At 41.4% G+C, this 23,481-nt stretch overlaps 1 protein-coding gene across 2 annotated transcripts in view; it reads right to left on the bottom strand.

Moving 5' to 3' along the window:
• The window catches only part of NME7 (NME/NM23 family member 7), a 158,615-nt gene that overhangs the window by 120,390 nt on the left and 14,744 nt on the right, over positions 1-23,481 (bottom strand). For both annotated transcript variants that reach the window (XM_036900424.2, XM_036900429.2), the window contains exons 2-5: positions 12,663-12,770; positions 11,747-11,913; positions 3,723-3,833; positions 259-309 (exon numbers count right to left, since the gene is read on the bottom strand). In XM_036900424.2, coding sequence (XP_036756319.2) covers positions 259-309; positions 3,723-3,833; positions 11,747-11,913; positions 12,663-12,770 — 437 coding nt within the window. The remainder of the gene's footprint in view (positions 1-258; positions 310-3,722; positions 3,834-11,746; positions 11,914-12,662; positions 12,771-23,481) is intronic.

The raw sequence follows: 23,481 nt of genomic DNA, 5'->3' as shown, positions 1-23,481 counted from the left end.
GAAAGCTATGTCCCTTATCATGTAAGTAAATCATCCCATTTGCTTCTAATGAAAGTTTAAGATATTTAATAAGATAAGAATCATCTAAAACAAGGACAGGAAAAAATGATTATTAGAAAAAAATTCTCAATAGTCACAGATGTTGCTATGACCCTTTGAAGATTATTCTCATGTAACAGGTTTTAATTAGACAATTATAACTCTGGTTCTCCAGGATACCCTCCATTACACGCCACTAGCCCCAAAGTCAATACCTACTTTAAAAAGGGCTTCGACTGATGGTCTATATGAAAATCTGTTGCTTCTTTCCTGTAAAATAATCAAAATGACAATAGTTAAGAATTATGTAAGAATATTATTTTAGCCTGTATTAATAAAGATGAAATCTTTATGTCATCTGTATGCAAATTAATTAATATAATGATATTCACCAAATATTCTGCTCAAATCCCCTCTCCTTTCAAATTTTTGCTAGAATGGACATATGCTGAGATGTAATACTACAAAGAATGTAAGAGGCAATATTTGTTCATGTTTATACCTATTATCTTCCTTTTTCACCAGCATCTTTAACATTCTAAGAAGAAAGCTTAAAATTTGACAAATAAGAATGATTTTCCCTTTAGGGTTCAAAAATGCAAAACCATCTTCGAATTCGAAATACATCACTTTCTTCTACAGGCTTTAAACTTGAGAGATTAAGCTAAAATACTAACCCAATTGTTAACAGTTTTCTTTTTTTAGATAGATTCCTCCAAAGGAAACACTATATACCTGTGTTTTAAAAAGTGCTTGACAAATTAGGCATACCAATGTGTTATCGGTTATTAATGTATCAAAAACTAATGCTTTAAGTGACACCACCAAAGGTGGATAATATGGAGACGTTCAGAATTTAGAATTTATTAAGGGCAAGAGGGACTTGCTTTTTAAATTTATATTCCTACTAAATATCTAGAGAAACAATGGAAAAGATAATGAACTTTAAATTGATTAGCTAAAGAACCTAAACTTTTTATAAAAATCAAATCAGAGCTTCTCTTAAACTCACAGTTCTCTTAAAGTCTTTAAGCTGAGTTCACAATTTGTGACACATACATGTCAACAGCAACTACTTTTTAAAATTAAAAGAAGTTAGGATCTTCTACCTTAACATTTCACGCTTAATAATTTAGGATAAAATGCTTTAAGATCTTATAGGCTTATTATAAAATGAACTCACATAATTAGCTGTATCAAGGAATATGCTTATTTAAGCCAAATGTACTGACATTCTTTGACTGTGAAGAGATTATGAAAAGTATATTATATAAGCATAGAAAATAAAACTCATACCTAGAAATGGGAGGGGAAGAAAAGACATCTGTCTAGAACCTATTACATGTCAACATTATTTATTCCCCACAACAATATGTAGGTACGATAACCTTCATCGCACATATGAAAATAATGATGTTCAGCAGTACATAACTTGTCTGGGTCAAAGTGCTAGTGAGGGAGAAAGGGGGGACTTAAACTAAAATTTTTCTGGTGGCAAATATCTGAGTGCTTATGCCCTTTCTATTACTACAGAAATCACAAATTCTAGAAGGAAGCGAGAAGCATTCACAAAAACAAAATGGATATATTGCACTGCAGCCTAAAATGAGGTAGAACCGATTGTCTGCAAAACTCACGTGGGGAATATTTTAGAAGACTGAACAGCAAGATGACTAAAATGACCATTCTAAACTTTCAAGACAAATGAACTACTAAAAAAAAGAAAAAACAATCTTTAATGACAATGGAAAGAAAAATCTTAATCACTGAAAGCATTCAAGCTGTTTTCTAACACATCACTGACCCACCATCCCCACCTGAGACCTAAACCTGGGACCATGGTGAGGGTCTGTGAGGTTTCCCACTGGCCCCGTCAGGTTCCTCCCTTATGAAGTCTAGGCGGAAACATCAACAAGTACATCATCACCGTGAGAAGATGTTTTGCTTTGTTTTGTTTTGTTATGTCTTGTGTTTTTCTAAAGAAACTCACCACCCTCTCACAAAGGTCTAGCCATTTCTTCTTTCATGAAATATTTACTTAGCGCCTACCGTGAGTCAGGCAAGGTTCTGGGAACTAGAAGCCCAAGTCTGCTGGGACCCGGCTGCTGCCTTTCGGTACTGCTACGAATGAAGGAACCAACACGGGTGCACCCAAGTCCAGAAAAGGTTTGAGCATTGGGAGACAGCCCGCCTGGGTCTCTGGCGGTCCTAACATGCCTCGCTAGGTAGGCCAGGAATGCAGGGCCCCATCTGCATTTTGAGCTAGCCATCCCTCAGAGTTATGTTTACGGTGAGCAGCCTTACGGGGTGAGGTCATGTCTCTCTTCAGTACAAACAGCAGGCTTGCTCACCGCTTGCTAATGAAACCAAGGTCATGGTCCTTCATAAGTACTGTACCTAAATCTGTCCTACTTATGTACTGAGAATGCTTGCTCTTTGGGAAACCCAAGTTCAATACTCCTCAGCTGTGCGTACAACAGCCCCCTGGACCCTTGCCACGTAATTCCCACAGGACGTGGAGGCAAGCACAGATGCCACTGCCACACTGTAGCAGGATGAAGTCCTGGTCTCTGACCCAGAAGTCTCACGTCTCTGCCACCATCCATGAGAGAGTAGCAGACTAACTGCTCGCTTTGAAGCCGGGCAAAATCCAGGACTCGGCAGTAATATTATCAGAGATTATGAGGCGCTATGTTAACTTTCTTGGGCATGGTTCTCATCTTTCTCTTTTGATGCCAAATTATCAAGCACTGGAAGTAGACATAAAAATGTTCAGTCTCATTAAAGCTATCCCAAGTCATATCCCCCAAACTCAGTCCCTTGCCAGCTTTAAGAGCAGGCATTCTCACTGTATATGTAGGACAGATTTAGGTACTTATGAAGGGCCATGACCTTGGTTTCCACTAAATGATGATATATCGCCAGCACTAACACTTACTAATACTAACATCTACACACACTCACTGTACGCCAGGGTTTGCAAGGCATTTCGCACATAAAAACTCTTTAAGCCTCCTGACCGCTGAGGGCCCGGTGCTGTTCCGGCCTCCAGTTCGCAGAGGAAGAACAAGCACATCCGTGCGGGGAGCCGCACGCCGAGGAAGCAGCACAGTTACGGGCAGTCTGACTCTGGACCCTGCTCTGACATATAAGCCTCCTGCCTTTCCAGAAAATATGTAAACCAGGAGATATCACACAGGGGAAAAATTCAAATTGAGCATAAGTCATTGTTGGGGTAAAATTGAAGGTGATTTGTTACAGGTTTACCAATCATCCATCCTGGGAGGTGCTAAATACAAACATTTCCAAATCCATCACTTTTGGAAATCTCAACAGTAAACAGTAATACTGCCTTCTCATATAGAATAAACATTCATTTCCTATCCTATGATTTTTATACAGTGTGTTACACTTGGATATTAAAAAGAGATTACAGTTACCACGCATGTGTGTCATCGAGCAGACGGGTTATGGGAGACAACACAGTTAATGCGGCACGCGGATCTGCCGACTCCAGCTTGCTTAGAGTTCATTATTTATGCATCCAATTACCTACTGTCTTACATTGTTTCATTCTAATAAGATTACTCTTCTGCGCTTTGCCAGTGGAAAGTTTTTATATTAAACAATGACATAAAAGATAATTTAAAAAAAAGGATAACTGAAAATGGTCAACAAATTACCTTGAAAGCATCATCATTTTGAGCTTGGTTATAGTAAATCCAGCTTTGTTTATTATTTCAATGATTTCCCCAGCTTTTGGTATTGCATCTGGCTTAATCAGGGCTAATGTTCTGTAAAGAAAGAATAAGTTTGAAAATAAAATTCTCTGGCAGTTTTTATTTATGATTCACAAGCAGTAAGGTTTCTGTAACAATTATCCTAGATAATCATACAACAAAATGAATTATAAGAAGAAGTGTATTAAAGGTCTCTTAAAAATTTATGTAAACTAGGTTTACTATTTTTTCCCAAGGAAACCAACATTAGGTACTAGGTACCCAATCTAAAAAATAATAATAAGCTCAAGGAAGTTAAAATTGTGATTTTTAATATGCCCAAATAAGAAAACTAGGTGTTTACAATTTCTATTCCTTAGATTACATCTTATTAAAAAAGGGCAAATCTCTAGAGAGCCACATTAAATATCTTATGAGCCTGATTTCTGGTCTGCTAGTCTTCAACCTACATATGGCATGCATCCGTTCAGCATTGATTTGGAAGTAACTATAAATTCTATTATCACCTTCCTCAAAGCATGAGTGATGCACAGCAAACCAAATGCCTCGTTACTTGGCCCGGCACGTGGCAGTGTTCCGAACCAAACTCTCCTCTAAGGACACTTTAGAGCGACGCCCTTTCCCCCAGCCCTGGGCCCACTGAGTCGTCCACCTTTGGGGGTGGAGATCACCTGAGTGTCCCTGTTTTACTGACGGGCAAACAGGCCCAGAAAGTCACCCTGCCAGAGGGCATCGGCTCAGAGCTCCTCCAGGACACAATGCCAGCTTTTGAGTCTCCCACATCTGCACTTCCCCCACATCACAAGTGCAACAAAAACACGTAATAAGGGAGAATAATCACAAGACCCTTAAGGGTAATCCTGCCAATGCAGACAAGAATCAGGTCAGCTGGAGTAACTCCATTTACATGACACACAAAGTCACAACAGAGTTGAAAGAGTTGCTGCCACTTCACCTTCTACACTGAGAAGTTCTGACCCACTTAGCATTAACTCAGAGAATCCAGGAAAGGAGACCGGTTGGCTCCTTGATGGCTGGCTTTGTTCACCCAGAGGACTCACTTAGCTGAATAGTGAGTCAAATATCCATGCTGACAACTGGATATAACTTACGGGCTGGCTTTTAAGATTTTTAAATAACAAAAATTGTTCATCTTACTATGTGTATTACATATATCAGACTATCTTTTTCTATAGTTTGAAGCAAATGAGTCACATACAGAATTTTATATTACATAGCTTCATCAAAGATACAATTAAAACTCACCACTTTCAGCTCATATTGTTTAAATATTATAAGACACATGAAACCATAAATTGTTCATGCTAAACTCGGAAGAATGTTCATTAGCCACACTCTTAAAGAAAATATAGAACACATCAGAAGTCATCGATTTCTGTGAACAAGGAGCAACATGAAAAATACCAAAATGACACACTTCATGTAAAATGTAATTTCATTTTCTCTCAATGCCTACAGAAGACAGGGTTATTGCTATGATTAAATACTCGGAATGAATTCCTCTGTCATGTCTTCACTGCTTAATTGTTCAATAGATAATAATTAAAATGTATCTTGGAGGGAAAATAAGACAGGCAAGAGGAATCATATATGTTATTTAAAAGTGAAAATAACACAAAGAAACAAAGAGTCCACAAAAATATATTAATAGTGCTGCTGTCATCTGTTGCTCGTAACAAATGACCACAAAATGTAATGGCTTAAAAAAGTAATCTCAGGATTATGCAGTTGGCTGGGCAGTGGTCTGCCCGGGACCTCTCACACAGCTGCGCTTGGCTGGCGGGTCACCAGGGGCCGGCTCACCGGGGCCAGTGAGGCTTCTCTGCCGTGTGGTCCCCTGTGGCCCCTCATGCTTCCGGAGGCCAGGCCAGGCTCCTCCACATACAGCGTGTGCCTGAGGCAGCTTTGCTAATGTCTCTTTGCCAATAACAGTCACAGGGCGCAGGGGCCTAGCCAAGGACACAGGCGCCAGGGCCGTGGCTTGCTGGGACCGTCCACCACAGAGCAGCCCTCTCGCCTGCACTAGGCCCCAGCATGAGGGGCTCTCAGAAGAAAACAAAAACATGAAAATCATTCCTTTAGATTAAAACTTCTTAGCAATGGAGAATGACAAAAACAGGTTAGCCGGCCTTCATAAAACTCAGACAGGATGTAGATTTCTGGAAAATAAGTGTTCACACAGCCATGCAAAAAAAATATGTTGTCCATAAACCATCAAGCTCTGAGCAGAACTTGCAGCAATTGTGAGTGTGATCCAGGTACGTGAAAAAGATGACCAGCCAAGTACTGAGGACGAACGTCCCCAGACAGACGGGCCTACGGGCCCCAGCGCTGAGCACCTAAAGGAATCACCTGTAAACAAGCAGAAAGTGTGTGCCTGCCCCAGGGTTGCAGGCAGACCCTCTCACACAAGGCCCCAGTGGCTGCAGCAGGCGCGCAAGCCCAAGCTCTCAGCTGGCAACAATGCCAAGTTATTCAGAATAACCCTTCCATTGAAAAGTAAAAACAGTGGATATGAATATTTTAAAAATATTTTTAAAAATGAAAAGATACTAAACAATCATTAGTGCAAAAGTGAGAGAAAAATGGGAACCCACAAAATTGAAAATGCAAACTGCACTGGCCTTGATGACATTCCCCATCTGCAGATCCGGACTTCAATCTGCACTACAGCCCTGGGAGGCAGGCAGGACCCAACAGAGGGTTCTCCCGAATAATCTGGGACCACAGGCTACTCTTCGGGGTGAACCACACAGAAGCAGACACTCCGTGGTCAGGCAGCACAAGGTCACATCGCCTAGGTAGCCTGGGACCTCCCGCATGTAAGCATGAGTACCAGCCATGCAGATCACCGATGCCTCTGGGGAACAGTCCAAAGCGGACACGTTCCTCCCTGGGAGGAAAGCAACTTCACCCTGTACCTGAAGTAACTCAGATATACATACACAACGTGCATATGTGCACACGCACGCACACACGCGCACGTGCGTACTGGGAAAAAGACCAACATGGGGGAGAACCAGAAGAAACAGCACAGAATGAGAAACACCTACACATACTTCAGATTTAGACAGTAAAAAGACTTGCATACTATGATTAAAGGACTGAAAGGCAAGCTGCAGAGTATCGTCAGGCAACGGAAAACTACCAGCTACAAACAATGAATATGTAAACCTGAAAAAGAATCTATTAGAACAGCCAGTGATAAAAACACAATAATGAAAACAAGAACTAGACAAATGGTTTGACAGAAGACTAGATGCAACCGAAGGGAAGATTTTTAATTCTTTAATTCTTAAGAATGAAGCACAGAGAAAAAGTGAGGGCATAGATAAGAAGGTAGTTTCAAGAATGTAAGTGAAATAAAGACATTTTCAGATGATGACAATCTGCCAGTAGACACACTCCAAAAATAAATTCTAAAAAAATCTATTTTTCACAAGTGAGTGAAATCATGTGGTTTTGTCTTCCTCCACCTGGCTTATTTCACTCAGCATAATACCTGTTGACCAGCGGAGAGCGCTTGGAGAATTTCAACACTGAAAGGCAGAATTTGACCTTATTTTACAGAGGAAGGAATCCTAACTTCTCTCTGGGAATGAGTAATGAAGAGGCATTTTTCATGGCATATTTGGGGTGCAGTTTTGCGGTTACAGGGCGATCATATAACCAACAGTGTGTCATCTTGGACACTGAAACCATGGGTAGGTGAAGGTGCGAAATGAATAGAGGGTGAATTCTTCACAAGGTCTTGGTAACTGAACCAAGGCCTCACTGGATGGCATTTAAGTGCCATTTGGCCAAACTCAACCACTTGCATGTGGGAAGTAACAGGCATTGGGGTGGAGTCGGTGCTTTCCCAAAGGTGAGCAGCATGGAACTAACCTCTGCGGGTCCCTCCCTGGGGCGCAGCCTTGGCGGCTGGAAGCCCAGAGGGTCCTGAGCGCAGCAGGCACAGGGTGCATGCAGCTCCTGCTCATAACGTGGGTGCTTCAGCCACAGGGGGGCTGCCCTACCGCCTCCATCCAGTTACCAGTCTCTGCAGGTGGCGACTCCTGAGCTGGCATAGCCAGCACACTGGCAGACCTGTAGGTCCCTGCCTCCAGGTGGCAGGCCGGGCGAGTCAGAGTCCAGCGCCTGCACGGAAGCCCCCCTGGGGCTTGGTGCCCTTCACTCAGTGGCTGTTCCCAAGGTCTGCAGCAGGCAGGTGAGCCCCAAACCAGTACAGGCAGCCCCTGGGGTAGGAGACGCAGGAACTGGGAGAAAGCCTCAACTGCTTGCACGTGTGGCTCCCAGCAGACAGCCCAAATAAACCAATACCTTGATCTTCATCTGGCTCCCGGGTCAGCAGTATGGAGGGGTGAACAGAGACTGAGCTCAAGAGGTGACAAGAAGCTTATAATATGTATTTATAGCCAAACAGAACCAGAAAGCATCAATTCCTTCCCTAAAACTAAAATCAAGTACTCTGATTCACTGACAACTAATAACCTTTATCAATTTGATTTGAGGAGCTTTATAAAGAGACAATAGACTAAAAATTACCTAAGAGTAGATCTTATGTTAAGCATTCTTACCACAAAGGAAAAATCAACACAAAAATTAATAAAGCGGGTGGGAGAAACTTTTGGAGGCGATAAATTTTTGTTTCATTGTGATGGTTTCACAGGTATACACTTATCTTCAAACTCATCAAGCTGTACGTATTAAATATCTACAGCTCTTTAATGTCAGTTATACCCCACAAAGGCGATTTAAAAAAATAGGAAGTGAATCAATGTCAGATTTTTACAGCCAGAGGGATTTGAAAACTGAGGCTCTTTGTGAGCTAAATTGCATTACACTGAATTGTCAGGGAACTGCTTCAAAATCAGCTGGCGGGCGCCATGGAGATGGGCCTTCCCCCCCTCTGACTAGTCTTTCTACTGTGAAGACAGGAGCTGAGGATGGTGGACACAGTCGGGATGCGGTTAGCTCACTGGCACCATCCAGCTCGAGACTGGGCTGCTGACGACCACTGCAGAGAAGCTGTTTCTATGTGACCATGACAGACACACGTGTCTCTCCATATGCCTAGTTTTTCGGTCATTTAAATGAAACAATACACTTTCAAAACTTCCCAATTCTGTAGAATTAGCCAAAAGGCTGCTGGATTTACTGACTTGCTGGCAATTAGGAAAGAATTAGAAGAGGAAATGGTGAAACAAATCAGTAAAAATATAATAGTGCACGTATTTTCATTAATTACATCACAAAGCCATAATATTTAAAATTTTACCTCACATTCTTCTGTCTCTTCAATAGTACTCACCAATACATACTTAGAGGTTTACTAGAAGAATGAGTCTTAGAGTCAGATACAGACCGGTCTCCTGGCTCCCCTGTCCAGCGGTGGGACTGGGGCCCGGGTACTCTGCTGTTCCACAGAACAGAACCAACAACACCCACCTTAGACAGATCAGAGTTAACATGAGTCAACTACGATTGTCAGAGCTATTATTATTTTGTTTTGAATGAGTCATACTATTAACCCTGACTCCCTGATTCATTTACTTTTGCTACTTTAAATGAAAAAATGTAGTCTTGAACTGAGATGCATACGAAAAGTGCCTATTCCCTTGATTGGCAAATAGCAGGAGCTCATAAGTAAAGCTATAAGCATTTATTACTTGTGAATACAGGAACTACAGGTGGTGTTTCCTTAAATCCATACACTTTTACTGTTGGATCTCATAATGAGAGATGCCTATTTATCAACATCCTAATTTCTTTCCCCATTTCAAAATTTCCTGGGAATCTTTGTCTTGCTTTTTTATGAGGCATTTACCACCAATCTCCATCTCCATCCATGTACTAATACCCACACTGACATCAAACCAGCTGGAGAATTCTAAAGGGCTTGCAAAGAAATCAGAGGGAGAGTATTACTTGGGGATGACTCAGCTATTAGGTGATCAGCTAGCTACTGGGTGGCAGCACTCAAAATACAGTTTGACAGACTTTTTTCCTATCAAATTAAATAGTCTTTGCAGCTTTTTACACAGCTAGGCTTAACTTCCTTCACCAGTGATCCCTATTTTAATTACTGCAACACTCACTGCACAAATGCAAAGACTCTCCCAGGACAACACAGAAAAAGAGCTACAGAAACCAGAGCCAAGAAATATGACAAAAGATTTAAAATTTCAATTCAAATACAGTCATTCTAGTCTCAGAAAGTTGCAAACTCATAAATGCAGAAATAGGAAATTACAATGTCATTTCAGTAATACTAAAAATTGATATTCAGGAGAAAACCATTATTAAAAAGCCCTTGTTCTTGGCCTGATCTTTAGCTGCACCTCCAACTTGTTGTCTCTCTTCTAAACCAAACAGGAAAAATCACAAGAAGTGGAGCTTTGACAAATGAGGAGGGGAGACCTGGGCACCGCGGCGGACCCCCTGCTTCAGTCTGTGCCTCGCAGGAGGCAGGTGCAGTGGGAGGGGGGCAAGGAGGCGGGGAGGCCGGCCAGCCAGGCTCTTCCTGGACAGTGACCACCCTCGGAGAGGCACACCTGTCCGCACCCTCACTCAGCAAGGTCTTGTGGGGCCTTCCCTGTGAGTAAGTCACCATCTGAGGCATCTCTGCAGTGATCTTTAGGGATACAGTTGTGAACAGGACAGGTAAGTTTTTCTATACCATAATTTTCAGTGTTTATTTTCCTTTTCACAACACTCATATTTTCTCTTCTCAATTATCGTCATTTTCACCAGACATTTGTCTGTGAATAAAGCTCACGAACAGACATTTGTTACAAACAACCTGGACAGAAACAACTTTGTCACTAGATCACAGGTCAACACTTGAAAAGGGAGGAAATGAAGAAAAGTAAAGAACAGATGACACATTTTAAGTTGTTATCACTGACTGATTCAGCTACACAGATGAGGTACTTGTCATACATGAGGAGAGATGCCAGGTGCTGCAGGAGACATAAAAATGATCTGAGACAGACAGGCAGCAGCTGCCCAGGTCCTATCTGTTCTCCAGTGACTCAACCCTCCCCCAGTGCAGGCTGACCTTGGGCCGGAATCGCTCCTCTGCTCTTGACTTAAGGCAAGTTACCCAAACTCAGCCTCAACCTCCCCATCAGCAAAGTGGAGCCGATCATAACAGCATGTGTTTTATGAGGTTTCAGGACTCAAATAAATGATGCATACAAATCATTTGAACACAGGGCCTGACACAGTAACTTATTACTACTATTGCTCTACTTCCATTAACTTACACATTCCTTCATCTTCATGCCTATTTCTACCATCCTAAATCACGCTGTTGTTTTACTAATCAAATTTTTTAAAACTTAAACACCAAGTTGGTCAAGCAGCACAAACGGGCTCTTCCCACTACATGACATATAACTTCCTACTTTTGAACCTTTGCTGACACTCACACCTCTGACTAGCATCCCCCCAACTGGATCAAACTGGGTAAAAATCCAACCCATCTTTCGAGATTCAGCTCAGATACCTCGCGAAACCTCTCCTGCTCGTCCGCAAGAAGCCCCTCCCTTCTCAGTTTCCACTGAGCGTACGTACTCACTATAGCTTCCCCACGAGCCGCATTATATTTCTCCTATACACCAAGACTTTCTATATTAAAATATTCTGTTCCCAGTTAGATGCATGTTACAAAGAATGATGAGGTCACAAAAATGTAATTTTGTATTTTTTTCCTCCAGAAAATAATCACTGCCTAAGACAATGGGCATCACTTTACTACCCAGAGTGAAGAGCCAATCTCAGAATCTGCTCCACAAAATACTAAAAATGCCATATCACTGAATTAGATCACTAAAAAATACCTAAGCTGTAAAAACACAAGACAGAAACAAGTAATTAGAATTTGGTGCCAAGACATATATAACGTTTTAAGAAGAAAAGAAGATATATGATGGTTTTCTTACTTTTCTTTCCTACTGCCCAACTGGCGAGCTGTGTACTGATCCCCATAGTCAATCAACACCAGCTGTCGAGAAAAGACATTCACTTTGTTGCCTATAAATAAATCTTCCAAGTGAAGGCCATCGTATTTGGTCCGCTTTAAAAAGGTGCAACGAGTCTTCACATCATGCTGGAACCAAAACAACACAGTACAACAGTTACCAACAGGGAGACTGGAAATAGTTCTTAGATCTGCTTTATTAAATATGTATTATGTTCAGTTTTGGTTTTGCTATAGATACAATCATAATTTCATTCATATGTTAACTTCCATATTTTCTAGTGTAATCCAGTAATAACATTAAAAACTTACTACACATTTAATACTTTGTATTAAAGTGATATATTTGTTTATTGACAAATCATTTCAGCAAATCAGTGCCTATGAAATCCCAGAAAAATTCCAAATTCCTGATTTCTTGCCTACACAAAATCCCGGAACCAAAAAGATCCATCTGTAAAAGGGGTTGTCAACCCTGAAGGGACACAAATAAATAAGTGGAAGTCTTACCTTGATCTTTTTTAATTTGACTTTTTGTAGATAACAGCTTTCAGAAATGGTGACATATTTATAACCATGATAATCTTTACCTACAACACTTACTATTGCTTAATCCCAAATATGAATGAATAGTCCAATTTCATTTTTCTAACCCCAAATCATTAATTCCTATTTTTGGCAGTAAAAATAAAGGCACAAAGTTACTTTCTTTTATCGGAATTACAATGCCAAAAAGAATTCCCACTGATAAAAAGTATGTGTGTATATATACACATATATGTATGTATTTTTCAGAGCAACTGTATAAAAGGCAATCCTCTCCCTCTCCTTCTCCCAACTCGACTCCCTTTGCCAACTTTAAAGGAAGGTTCCTTTACCATTTCAACAGATCCATCCCCGGGGTAAAACAGAAGCTCATAGCGTCGAAAAAGTGAAGCATTTGGATCATACCACTCTGCAATGAAAACGAATCTTTCACTCTGATTCTGCAAAAAAGACAGAAAATTGGAACACTAATATATACAATACAAGCACTCTTCTAGAAAGCACACAAACTTAAAACAAGAAGCACTAAGGACCTGAAGCAAAGAAACCTGTCACAGTCCTTACCCTGAATAATTCTGCTTTCAGCAATGTATCAGTTACCGACGCCCTCAGAAATGCTTCCACTTGTCATTAAATACCCTTAGGTATCTCAGAGGCGACTCCTTAATACGTCACGGCTCTCCAATCACTGGGTAAATGAACATGAGTCCCTAATCTGACTACTGCAATACTTCAGTCTTTCCAAAAACAAGTTTACATGGAAAAAAACGGCTGTGAAAAAAATGAGAGGCTAGCTCTCAATTACACGAAATTTCAACTTTCCTAAATTTAAGAATCTAGCAATATTAAATATTGTTGTTATTAAAATTATAGTATACATCCTTTCTCGCCTTAGTGATTTCACATGTTAGTGTGTTTTCACAGAAATCATAGGAGAATGTAGTCCAGGGCCTTCCAGAAGCAGCCACCAAGACAGGATTAAACATGCAAGGATTTTCTTCCTGTAAGGGGAATTCCTCTAAGAGAAAATGCGGGGAGGGCCAGGTAGGCCCAGGGAAGCCGAGAGACCACAGCGCAGACCCCACCGGGTGAAGGAGGGCGGGAAGGGAAGCCAGGGAATGATCCGGACTGCGGCAGCCCAGGAAGTGAGCCAGCCAGCCGCCCTCAGAGCAGCTCCCCGGTGCCCAGGGACGGACCTGCCCCGGCCCTGCCCCCTCCTGGGCCCTGCCGCTCTCCTGTCCTCGGGCACAGGGGCTGGGCCCGCGGCCACCTGGGCTCCCTCTAGACAGCGGTCTGTGAGGTGCAATCTTCTGGCTACCACACAGGATAAGATGAAAAACTAAGTCAAAGACTGGCCCCTTGAGGGGCGGAGCCAAGAGGGCGGCGTGAGTAGAGCAGCGGAAATCTCCTCCCAAAACAACATATATCTATGAAAATATAACAAAGACAACCCTTCCTAGACTAAAGACCAGAGGACACAGGACAATATCCAGACCACATCCGCACCTGAGAGAACCCAGCGCCTCGCGAAGGGGGTGAGATACAAGCCCCGGCCCCGCGGGAGCCGAGCGCCCCTCCCCCCAGCTCCCGGCGGGAGAAGAGCAGGCAGAGCGGGAGGGAGACGGAGCCCAGGACTGCCGAGCACCCAGCCCCCGCCATCCGGGCCAGAGTGCAGACACAGTGCGTGCCCAGGGGGCCCTGGATGCTAGGGAAACAGGGCAGCAAGAACAGTGAGCGGGCACCGGAGGCCGGCGGCCGGGGACAAAGAAAAGCGAGTGGCTTTTTTTTTTTTTTTTTGCGAATGCTTTTTCGAAGTCTTAAAGGGACACGGACCCCAAAACCAGACAGCAGCGTCCTGGGACACTCTGGGCACTCTAACCCCCTGGGCAGCAGGGAGCACGGAGGCCCCTCACAGAGATAAATAGCCTCCCGGCAGTCCCCACTCCAACGCGGCTCCACCATATGGGAGCAACAGCCCAAGCCAGGCCACGCCCACAGCAACAGCGGAGATTAACTCCATAGCAGCCGGGCAGGAAGCAGAAGCCCTGTCTGCACGCAGCTGCCCAGCACAAGCCACTAGAGGCCGCTGTTCTCCCAGGAGAGGAGGGCCACAAACCAACAAGAAGGGAAGTCCTTCCAGCCGTCACTCATCCCAGCTCTGCAAACTAGTCCTATCACCATGAAAAGGCAAAGCTACAGGCAGACAAAGATCACAGAGACAACACCAGAGAAGGAGGCAGACCTAACCAGTCTTCCTGACAAAGAATTCAAAATAAGAATCATAAACATGCTGACAGAGATGCAGAGAAATATACAAGAGCTAAGGGATGAAGTCCAGATAGAAATTACAGACGCCCGGAAGGAGATTACAGAAGGGAAACAAACTCTGGAAGGATTTATGAGCAGAATGGATAAGATGCAAGAGGCCATTGATGGAATAGAAACCATAGAACAGGAACGCATAGAAGCTGACATAGAGAAAAAAGGATCTCCAGGAATGAAACAATATTAAGAGAACTGTGTGACCAATCCAAAAGGGACAATATCTGTATTATAGGGGTACCAGAAGAAGAAGAGAGAGGAAAAGAGATGGAAAGTGTCTTTGAAGAAATAATTGCTGAAAACTTCCCCAAACTGGGGGAGGAAATAATCGAACAGACCACAGAAATACACAGAACTCGCAACAGAAAGGACCCAAGGAGGACAACACCAAGACACATAATAATTAAAATGGCAAAGTTCAAGGACAAGGAAAGAGTTTTAAAGGCAGATATAGAGAAAAAGGTCACCTATAAAGGAAAACCCATCAGGCTATCATCAGACTTCTTGACAGAAACCTTACAGGCCAGAAGAGAATGGCATGATATATTTAATGCAATGAAACAGAAGGGCCTTGAACCAAGGATACTGTATCCAGCACGATTATCATTTAAATATGATGGAGGGATTAAACAATTCCCAGACAAGAAAAAGCTGAGGGAATTTGCCTCCCACAAACCACCTCTACAGGGCATCTTACAGGGACTGCTCTAGATGGGAGCACTCCTAAAAAGAGCACAGAACAAAACACCCAACATATGAAGAATGGAGGAGGAGGAATAAGAAGGGAGAGAGGAAAAGAATCTCCAGACAGTGTATATAACAGCTCAATAAGCGAGCTAAGTTAGGCAGTAAGATACTAAAGAGGCTAACCTTGAACCTTTGGTAACCACAAATTTAAAGCCTGCAATGGCAATAAGTACATATCTTTCAATAGTCACCCTAAATGTAAATGGACTGAATGCACCAATCAAAAGACATAGAGTAATAGAATGGATAAAAAAGCAAGACCCATCTATATGCTGCTTACAAGAAACTCACCTCAAACCCAAAGACATGCACAGACTAAAAGTCTCAAGGGATGGAAAACCATATTTCAGGCAAACAACAGAGAGAAGAAAGCAGGGGTTGCAGTACTAATATCAGACAAAATAGACTTCAAAACAAAGAAAGTAACAAGAGATAAAGAAGGACATTACATAATGATAAAGGGCTCAGTCCAACAAGAGGATATAACCATTCTAAATATATATGCACCCAACACAGGAGCACCAGCATATGTGAAACAAATACTAACAGAACTAAAGGGGGAAATAGAATGCAATGCATTCATTTTAGGAGACTTCAACACGCCACTCACCCCAAAGGATAGATCCACCGGGGAGAAAATAAGTAAGGACACAGAGTCACTGAACAACACACTAGAATAGATGGACCTAATAGACATCTACAGAACTCTACATCCAAAAGCAACAGGATATACATTCTTCTCAAGTGCACATGGAACATTCTCCAGAATAGACCACATACTAGCTCACAAAAAGAGCCTCAGTAAATTCCAAAATATTGAAATTCTATGAACCAACTTTTCAGACCACAAAGGTATAAAACTAGAAATAAATTCCACAAAGAAAAAAGGCTCACAAACACATGGAAGCTTAATAACACGCTTCTAAATAATCAAGAATCGACGAACAAATTAAAATAGAGATCAAGGAATATATGGAAACAAATGACAACAACAATACTAAGCCCCAACTTCTGTGGGACGCAGCAAAAGCAGTCTTAAGAGGAAAGTATATAGCGATCCAGGCACACTTGAAGAAGGAAGAACAATCCCAAATGAATAGTCTAACATCACAATTATCGAAACTGGAAAAAGAAGAACAAATGAGGCCTAAAGTCAGCAGAAGGAGGGACATAATAAAGATCAGAGAAGAAATAAACAAAATTGAGAAGAGTAAAACAAAAGCAAAAATCAATGAAACCAGAAGCTGGTTCTTTGAGAAAATAAACAAAATAGATAAGCCTCTAACCAAACTTATTAAGAGAAAAAGAGAATCAACACAAATCAACAGAATCAGAAATGAGAATGGAAAAATCACGACAGACTCCACAGAAATACAAAGAATTAGTAAAGACTACTATGAAAACCTATATGCCAACAAGCTGGAAAACCTAGAAGAAATGGACAACTTCCTAGAAAAAATACAACCTTCCAAGGCTGACCAAGGAAGAAACACAAAAGTTAAACAGACCAATTACGAGCAAAGAAATTGAAACGGTAATCAAAAAACTACCCAAGAACAAAACCCCCGGGCCAGACAGATTTACCTCGGAATTTTATCAGACACACAGAGAAGACATAATACCCATTCTCCTTAAAGTTTTCCAAAAAACAGGAGAGGAGGAAATACTCCCAAACTCATTCTATGAAGCTAACATCACCCTTATACCAAAACCAGGCAAAGACCCCACCAAAAAAGAAAATTACAGACCAATATCCATGATGAATGTAGATGCAAAAATACTCAGTAAAATATTAGCAAACCAAATTCAAAAATATATCAAAAGGATCATACACCATGACCAAGTGGGATTCATCCCAGGGATGCAAGGATGGCACAACATTCGAAAATCCACCAACATCATCCACCGTATCGACAAAAAGAAGGACAAAAACCACATGATCATCTCCATAGATGCTAAAGAAGCATTTGACAAAGTTCAACATCGATTCATGATAAAAACTCTCAGCAAAATGGGTATAGAGGGCAAGTACCTCAACATAATAAAGGCCATATATGATAAACCCACAGCTAACATCATACTGAACAGTGAGAAGCTGAAAGCTTTTCCTCTGAGATCGGGAACAAGACAGGGATGCCCACTCTCCCCACTGTTATTTGACATAGTACTGGAGGTCCTAGCCACGGCAATCAGACAAAACAAAGAAATACAAGGAATCCAGATTGGTAAAGAAGAAGTTAAACTGTCACTATTTGCAGATGATATGATATTGTACGTAAAAACCCTAAAGACTCCACTCCAAAACTACTAGAACTGATACCAGAATACAGCAAAGTTGCAGGATACAAAATTAATACACAGAAATCTGTGGCTCTCCCATACACTAACAATGAACCAATAGAAAGAGAAATCAGGAAAACAACTCCATTCACAATTGCATCAAAAAGAATAAAATACCTAGGAATAAACCTAACCAAAGAAGTGAAAGACCTATACGCTGAAAACTACAAGTCACTCTTAAGAGAAATTAAAGGGGACACTAACAGATGGAAACTCATCCCATGCTCGTGGCTAGGAAGAATTAATATCGTCAAAATGGCTATCCTGCCCAAAGCAATATACAGATTTGATGCAATCCCTATCAAATTACCAACAACATTCTTCAACAAACTGGAACAAATAGTTCAAAAATTCATATGGAAACACCAAAGACCCCGAATAGTCAAAGCAATCCTGAGAAAGAAGAATAAAGTAGGGGGGATATCACTCCCCAACTTCAAGCTCTACTACAAAGCCATAGTAATCAAGACAATTTGGTACTGGCACAAGAACAGAGCCACAGACCAGTGGAACAGATTAGAGACTCCAGACATTAACCCAAACATATATGGTCAATTAATATTTGATAAAGGAGCCATGGACATACAATGGTGAAATGACAGTCTCTTCAACAGGTGGTGCTGGCAAAACTGGACAGCTACATGTAGGAGAATGAAACTGGACCATTGTCTAACCCCATACACAAAAGTAAATTCAAAATGGATCAAAGACCTGAATGTAAGTCATGAAACCATAAAACTCTTAGAAAAAAACACAGGCAAAAATCACTTAGACATAAACATAAGTGACTTCTTCTTGAACATATCTCCCCAGGAAGGAAAACAATAGCAAAAATGAACAAGTGGGACTGTATTAAGCTGAAAAGCTTCTGTACAGCAAAAGACACCATCAATAGAACAAAAAGGTACCCAACAGTATGGGAGAATATATTCATAAATGACAGATCCAATAAAGGGTTGACATCCAAAATATATAAAGAGCTCACCCACCTCAACAAACAAAAAACAAATAATCTAATTAAAAAATGGGCAGAGGAACTGAACAGTTCTCCAAAAAAGAAATATAGATGGCCAACAGACACATGAAAAGATGCTCCACATCGCTAATTATTAGAGAAATGCAAATTAAAACCACAATGAGATATCACCTTACACCACTTAGGATGGCCACCATCCAAAAGACAAACAACAACAAATGTTGGCGAGGTTGTGAAGAAAGGGGAACCCTCCTACACTGGTGGTGGGAATGTAAATTAGTTCAACCATTGTGGAAAGCAGTATGGAGGTTCCTCAAAGTGCTCAAAATAGACTTACCATTTGACCCAGGAATTCCACTCCTAGGAATTTACCCTAAGAATGCAGCACTCCAGTTTGAAAAAGACAGATGCACCCCTATGTTTATCGCAGCACTATTTACAATAGCCAAGAATTGGAAGCAACCTAAGTGTCCATCAGTAGATGAATGGATAAAGAAGATGTGGTACATATACACAATGGAATATTATTCAGCCATAAGAAGAAAGCAAATCCTACCATTTGCAACAACATGGATGGAGCTAGAGGGTATTATGCTCAGTGAAATAAGCAAAGCGGACAAAGAGAAATACCAAATGATTTCACTCACCTGTGGAGTATAAGAACGAAGGAAAAACTGAAGGAACAAAACAGCAGCAGAATCACAGAACCCAAGAATGGACTAACAGGTACCAAAGGGAAAGGGACTGGGGAGGATGGGTGGGTAGGGAGGGATAAGTGGGGGGAGAAGAAAGGGGGTATTATGATTAGCATGCATAGTGGGGGGATGGGAGAAAGGGGAGGGCTATACAACACAGAGAAGACAAGTAGTGACTCTACAATTTGCTATGCTTATGGACAGTGACTGTAAAGGGGTTTGTGGGGAGGACCTGATATAGGGGAGAGCCTAGCAAACATAATATTCTTCATGTAATTGTAGATTAATTATAACAAAAAAAAAAAAAAGAAAGAAAGAAAAGGGGGATTACTCCCTGATAGGATAAAACTAACTGCAAATCACCGATTAATGCATGCTTTAAATATCCTTAATTTTGATCATTTAAAGGGTGTCAGATGATCAGCTATGGAAGTACATTTTTCTGATAATATTCCTTTCTGTTAAAAAAAAAAAAAGCAGTTCCTGTGTGGTGATCTCCAATAAGTTCTTCACAATGGAATAAAGGGCATATCAAAGTGTAGGCAAAGGGTCTGTTTGTGTTTATACAGAGGATCAAAGCCTAATTTGGCTACCCCGAAAATGAACTAAGATACGATATGAAAAAGAACTTCCAACATCAGCACTCTCTGGAAGACTCATGCCAGAAGATGATCATCAAGAAACCCCAACAAAGATCCACGCACTGCTACAGCTGTAGATGCACTCATCCCACCAGTTCCTGGACTTGCCATGGGAATGAGGAAGGAGATATCTAAGCTGGCCTGTGCATACAGTAAAACAACAAATTTGACTGGATCTATACTGTCAGAACTCAACCAAGAATTAGAGGTACAAGTTGCAGTGCTCCAAAAGCTTGCGACTATAGACTATCTACTGTTAAAAGAACATATGGGATGTGAACAGTTCCCAGGAATGTGTTGTTTTAATTTGTCTGATTTTTCTCAAACTATTCAAATTCAGTTAGACAATAGCCATCATATCATTGATAAGTTTTCACAAATGCCTAGGGTGCCTAACTGGTTTTCTTGGTTTCACTGGATATGGCTAGTAATTGTAGGTCTGCTTTGGTTATGTAGCTGTATTCCTATTATGTTAATGTGTGTACGCAATTCAATTAGTAGTTTAAATCCTATACATGCTTATGTTACTCTACAAGAAGATATGTCAAAGAAATAATCAATCTTCCCATGTTTTCTTCCGTCTGTTACTTCTATAGCTTTTCTTCTTCCTTCCTAATTACAATCCTTAAGTAGAATTCGTGCCTCATATCGAAATTACCGAGTATCATAATTCTTCCAAGTGGTAAAGATACCTCAAGACAAATCTGGGCATAGAAGCCACAGGGCATAAATCTGCAAAGAAGTAAAAAGCTAACCTTTTCAAACAATATTGCTTCTCTCTCACTTACCAACTTTACATTTCCATGTATGGCCCCGGAAGATGACTGGTTAGCCAGAGATGGGTAAGATTCCTCAAGGGAGGAACAAACTAAGGCAGGGACAGGCACAGTAGCAGGGGGGTCATCAGGTGAGAAATCGGGGATCAACAGAGGTGAAGCTTAGAACCTCACCCCCCCCTGTTCTGAGAGTAATCTTCTGCATCCATGGATGTTTTGTTGCTCTTGTCTAGCTCGGATTAATACTTAGTCTATAGGCACACACCTGATCATCTACATTTGCCCTCTTACAGCACTAAACTATGTTTTCTACCTTTATCTTGCATCTACCTACCACTTCAGCATTTTATTAAAAATAATAATAATAATAATAAGGGAGAAATGTGGGATTCACATATAAATCAAGTATAAAAATCAAACGAATAATCATATTTGACCTGATTGTTTATAGTTCATGATGCGTGATCAAAACCGAAAGTTTCTGTGATATGACTGCCCTTGCACTGTTCACCATGTAAGAACTTATTCACTATGTAAGAACTTGTTCACCATGTAAGAACTTGTTCATTATGCTTCAGAAGATTGGAGACTGTTGAGAAATAGGCTTGGGGTTGATTAATGACTGTGCATTGAGTCCCCTATACAGAATTTTATTGTTGTTAACAACCATTTGATCAATAAATATGAGAGATGCCCTCTCAAAAAAAAAAAACAAAACTGGCCCCTTTACCTTGGCTACTGAACAGGATTTCGCATGATACATATTATTACAAATCTTAGCCCCAGAGGTCCTTCGTTACAACAAGCAAATGAGGACATAAGGAAGAAAATAATCTATGAGTGGTTTTTTTTGGTAATTCTGGATTTAGCATCCGATTCTCTAGTTAGGGTAAATATGTGTCCATTTTATTTTAAAAACTTACTTATAATTTCTAATTGTAGAAATTATGTGTCTAGTTATGATTATACTCATAAACTATAATGTACATAGTTTTTAAGACACTTCCCACAGTCATCCAAAAAGGCACATTTAAACAACGATTATTAGTCGAGAGAGAATAAGGTAAAATAAGACATAAACTATGATACTTGTAAAAGCTTTTCTTCATACCTTTTCTTTTCATATTGAGTCTTACAAATACAGCTTTTGTAAGTTTAGTTTTCACTGTGATTCTAGTATCATACTTCCTTTTTAATGGAAAATTTAATTATCAGTAGCATATTATGCTTTTTGCTCTCCATATTAAAATATTCACTCACCCAAAGATATCATTGAAATACTGCCTTCACTAAAACGAATAAATGACATTATAAAAAGGGAAGGAATGACAGCACGTCTAGCTGAAGGTGAAGGGCAGAGCAGCAAGGCAGATGGAGACCAAGGAAACTGCGTCCTCCGCTGGCCTGGGGCCTAGCCACCACCTGCTCTGCACACATGGCAGTTCTGAAGCAGGTGAGAGAATTAATTTTAATGCAAAGAAAATAAACGGAGAATTGCAGTTTCTGGCTGACAAAGCAGCTTGTAACAACTAGTGTTCCTTTCTAAGAACAACCGGGAAAATGGAATATGTAAAAGGAACTTGTCTGAAGACCTCGCAGAGCCTCCCAGGCAGCCAGGATTTTAACAGGCCGAGATCCAGAGAGGCAGGACCCCAGAGGCGGGCCGGACACCGCCCGTGCTGCTCGTACCTGAGGACGCCAGGCTGGAAGCTCACGGAGCCGCCAAGGGGAGGCTGCGGGGAGACAGAGAGGCAGGGCTTCTGACGATGTCACAGGAGTCAGGTGACACAAATGGGAAACACGGGGCTGCAAAAGCAGCCACGTCTTGAGGGACAAAGATCCCGAAGGAAGGGACTCATAGAGAGGTGAGCTCAGGCCTGCTCGGGTGCCCATGCTGGGGAGAGAAAGCCCAGAGGCCAAACCCACGGAAGCGGAGGCCACGGTAAGCCCACCAGCCTTCCTGCTGTGCCTTGTGGAGCATCACACCGAGGGAGCGGGGCTGAGCAAAGAGGGAAACTGATGTGCACAGGGCATGAAACAAGTGTGTCCGCTCGCCGCTTCACCCTGACCACCCCGGGGTGGTGTCTCCCCTGTTCCGGCCCCTGCATCGCCGGGAACTCTGCGGCGCTTCATGCAGCTTCAGGTGCTCAACGACAAACCTCCAGGTATGCCAACAGGGGCACCAGGAGAGGAGGACGGTGGGAAGGGATCCAGGGGCAGCCTGGTTACCACCTGACAAAGGCTTCGAAATAAGGGGCACTAGAGTAAAAAGACACAAATCAAGATGAAGAATTTCACCAGAGCCAGGATCTATTTTTTAATTCAAGAATCACAAACAAGTGCCGCCATAGTGTTCTATAACCAGCAAAAGTACCCTTCGAAAAGTGATTGTGGAATAAAGACATGTTCAGGTGAGCCAAAGGAGAGGAAACCTGTATTGAAAGAAATTCTAAAGGAAGTTCCAAAGGAAAAAGATACCAGACAATGCACACAATTAAAGAACTGAAAAACAATGGAAATGTAAATAATGGGTAAATCTAAATAAATAATGAGTATACAAAACAACAATAAAATATCTTGTGGGATATTAAAATAAGAAGATCTGAATGCATATCCAAAGAGTGTGTCAGGTAAACAGTGCTGTCCACACTGCG

The sequence above is a fragment of the Manis pentadactyla genome, chromosome 19 (assembly GCF_030020395.1).
Source record: "Manis pentadactyla isolate mManPen7 chromosome 19, mManPen7.hap1, whole genome shotgun sequence".
Lineage (NCBI taxonomy): Eukaryota > Metazoa > Chordata > Mammalia > Pholidota > Manidae > Manis > Manis pentadactyla.
The sequence above is the reverse complement of the archived record's forward strand: the minus strand, read 5'-3'. Positions and strand labels throughout refer to the sequence as shown.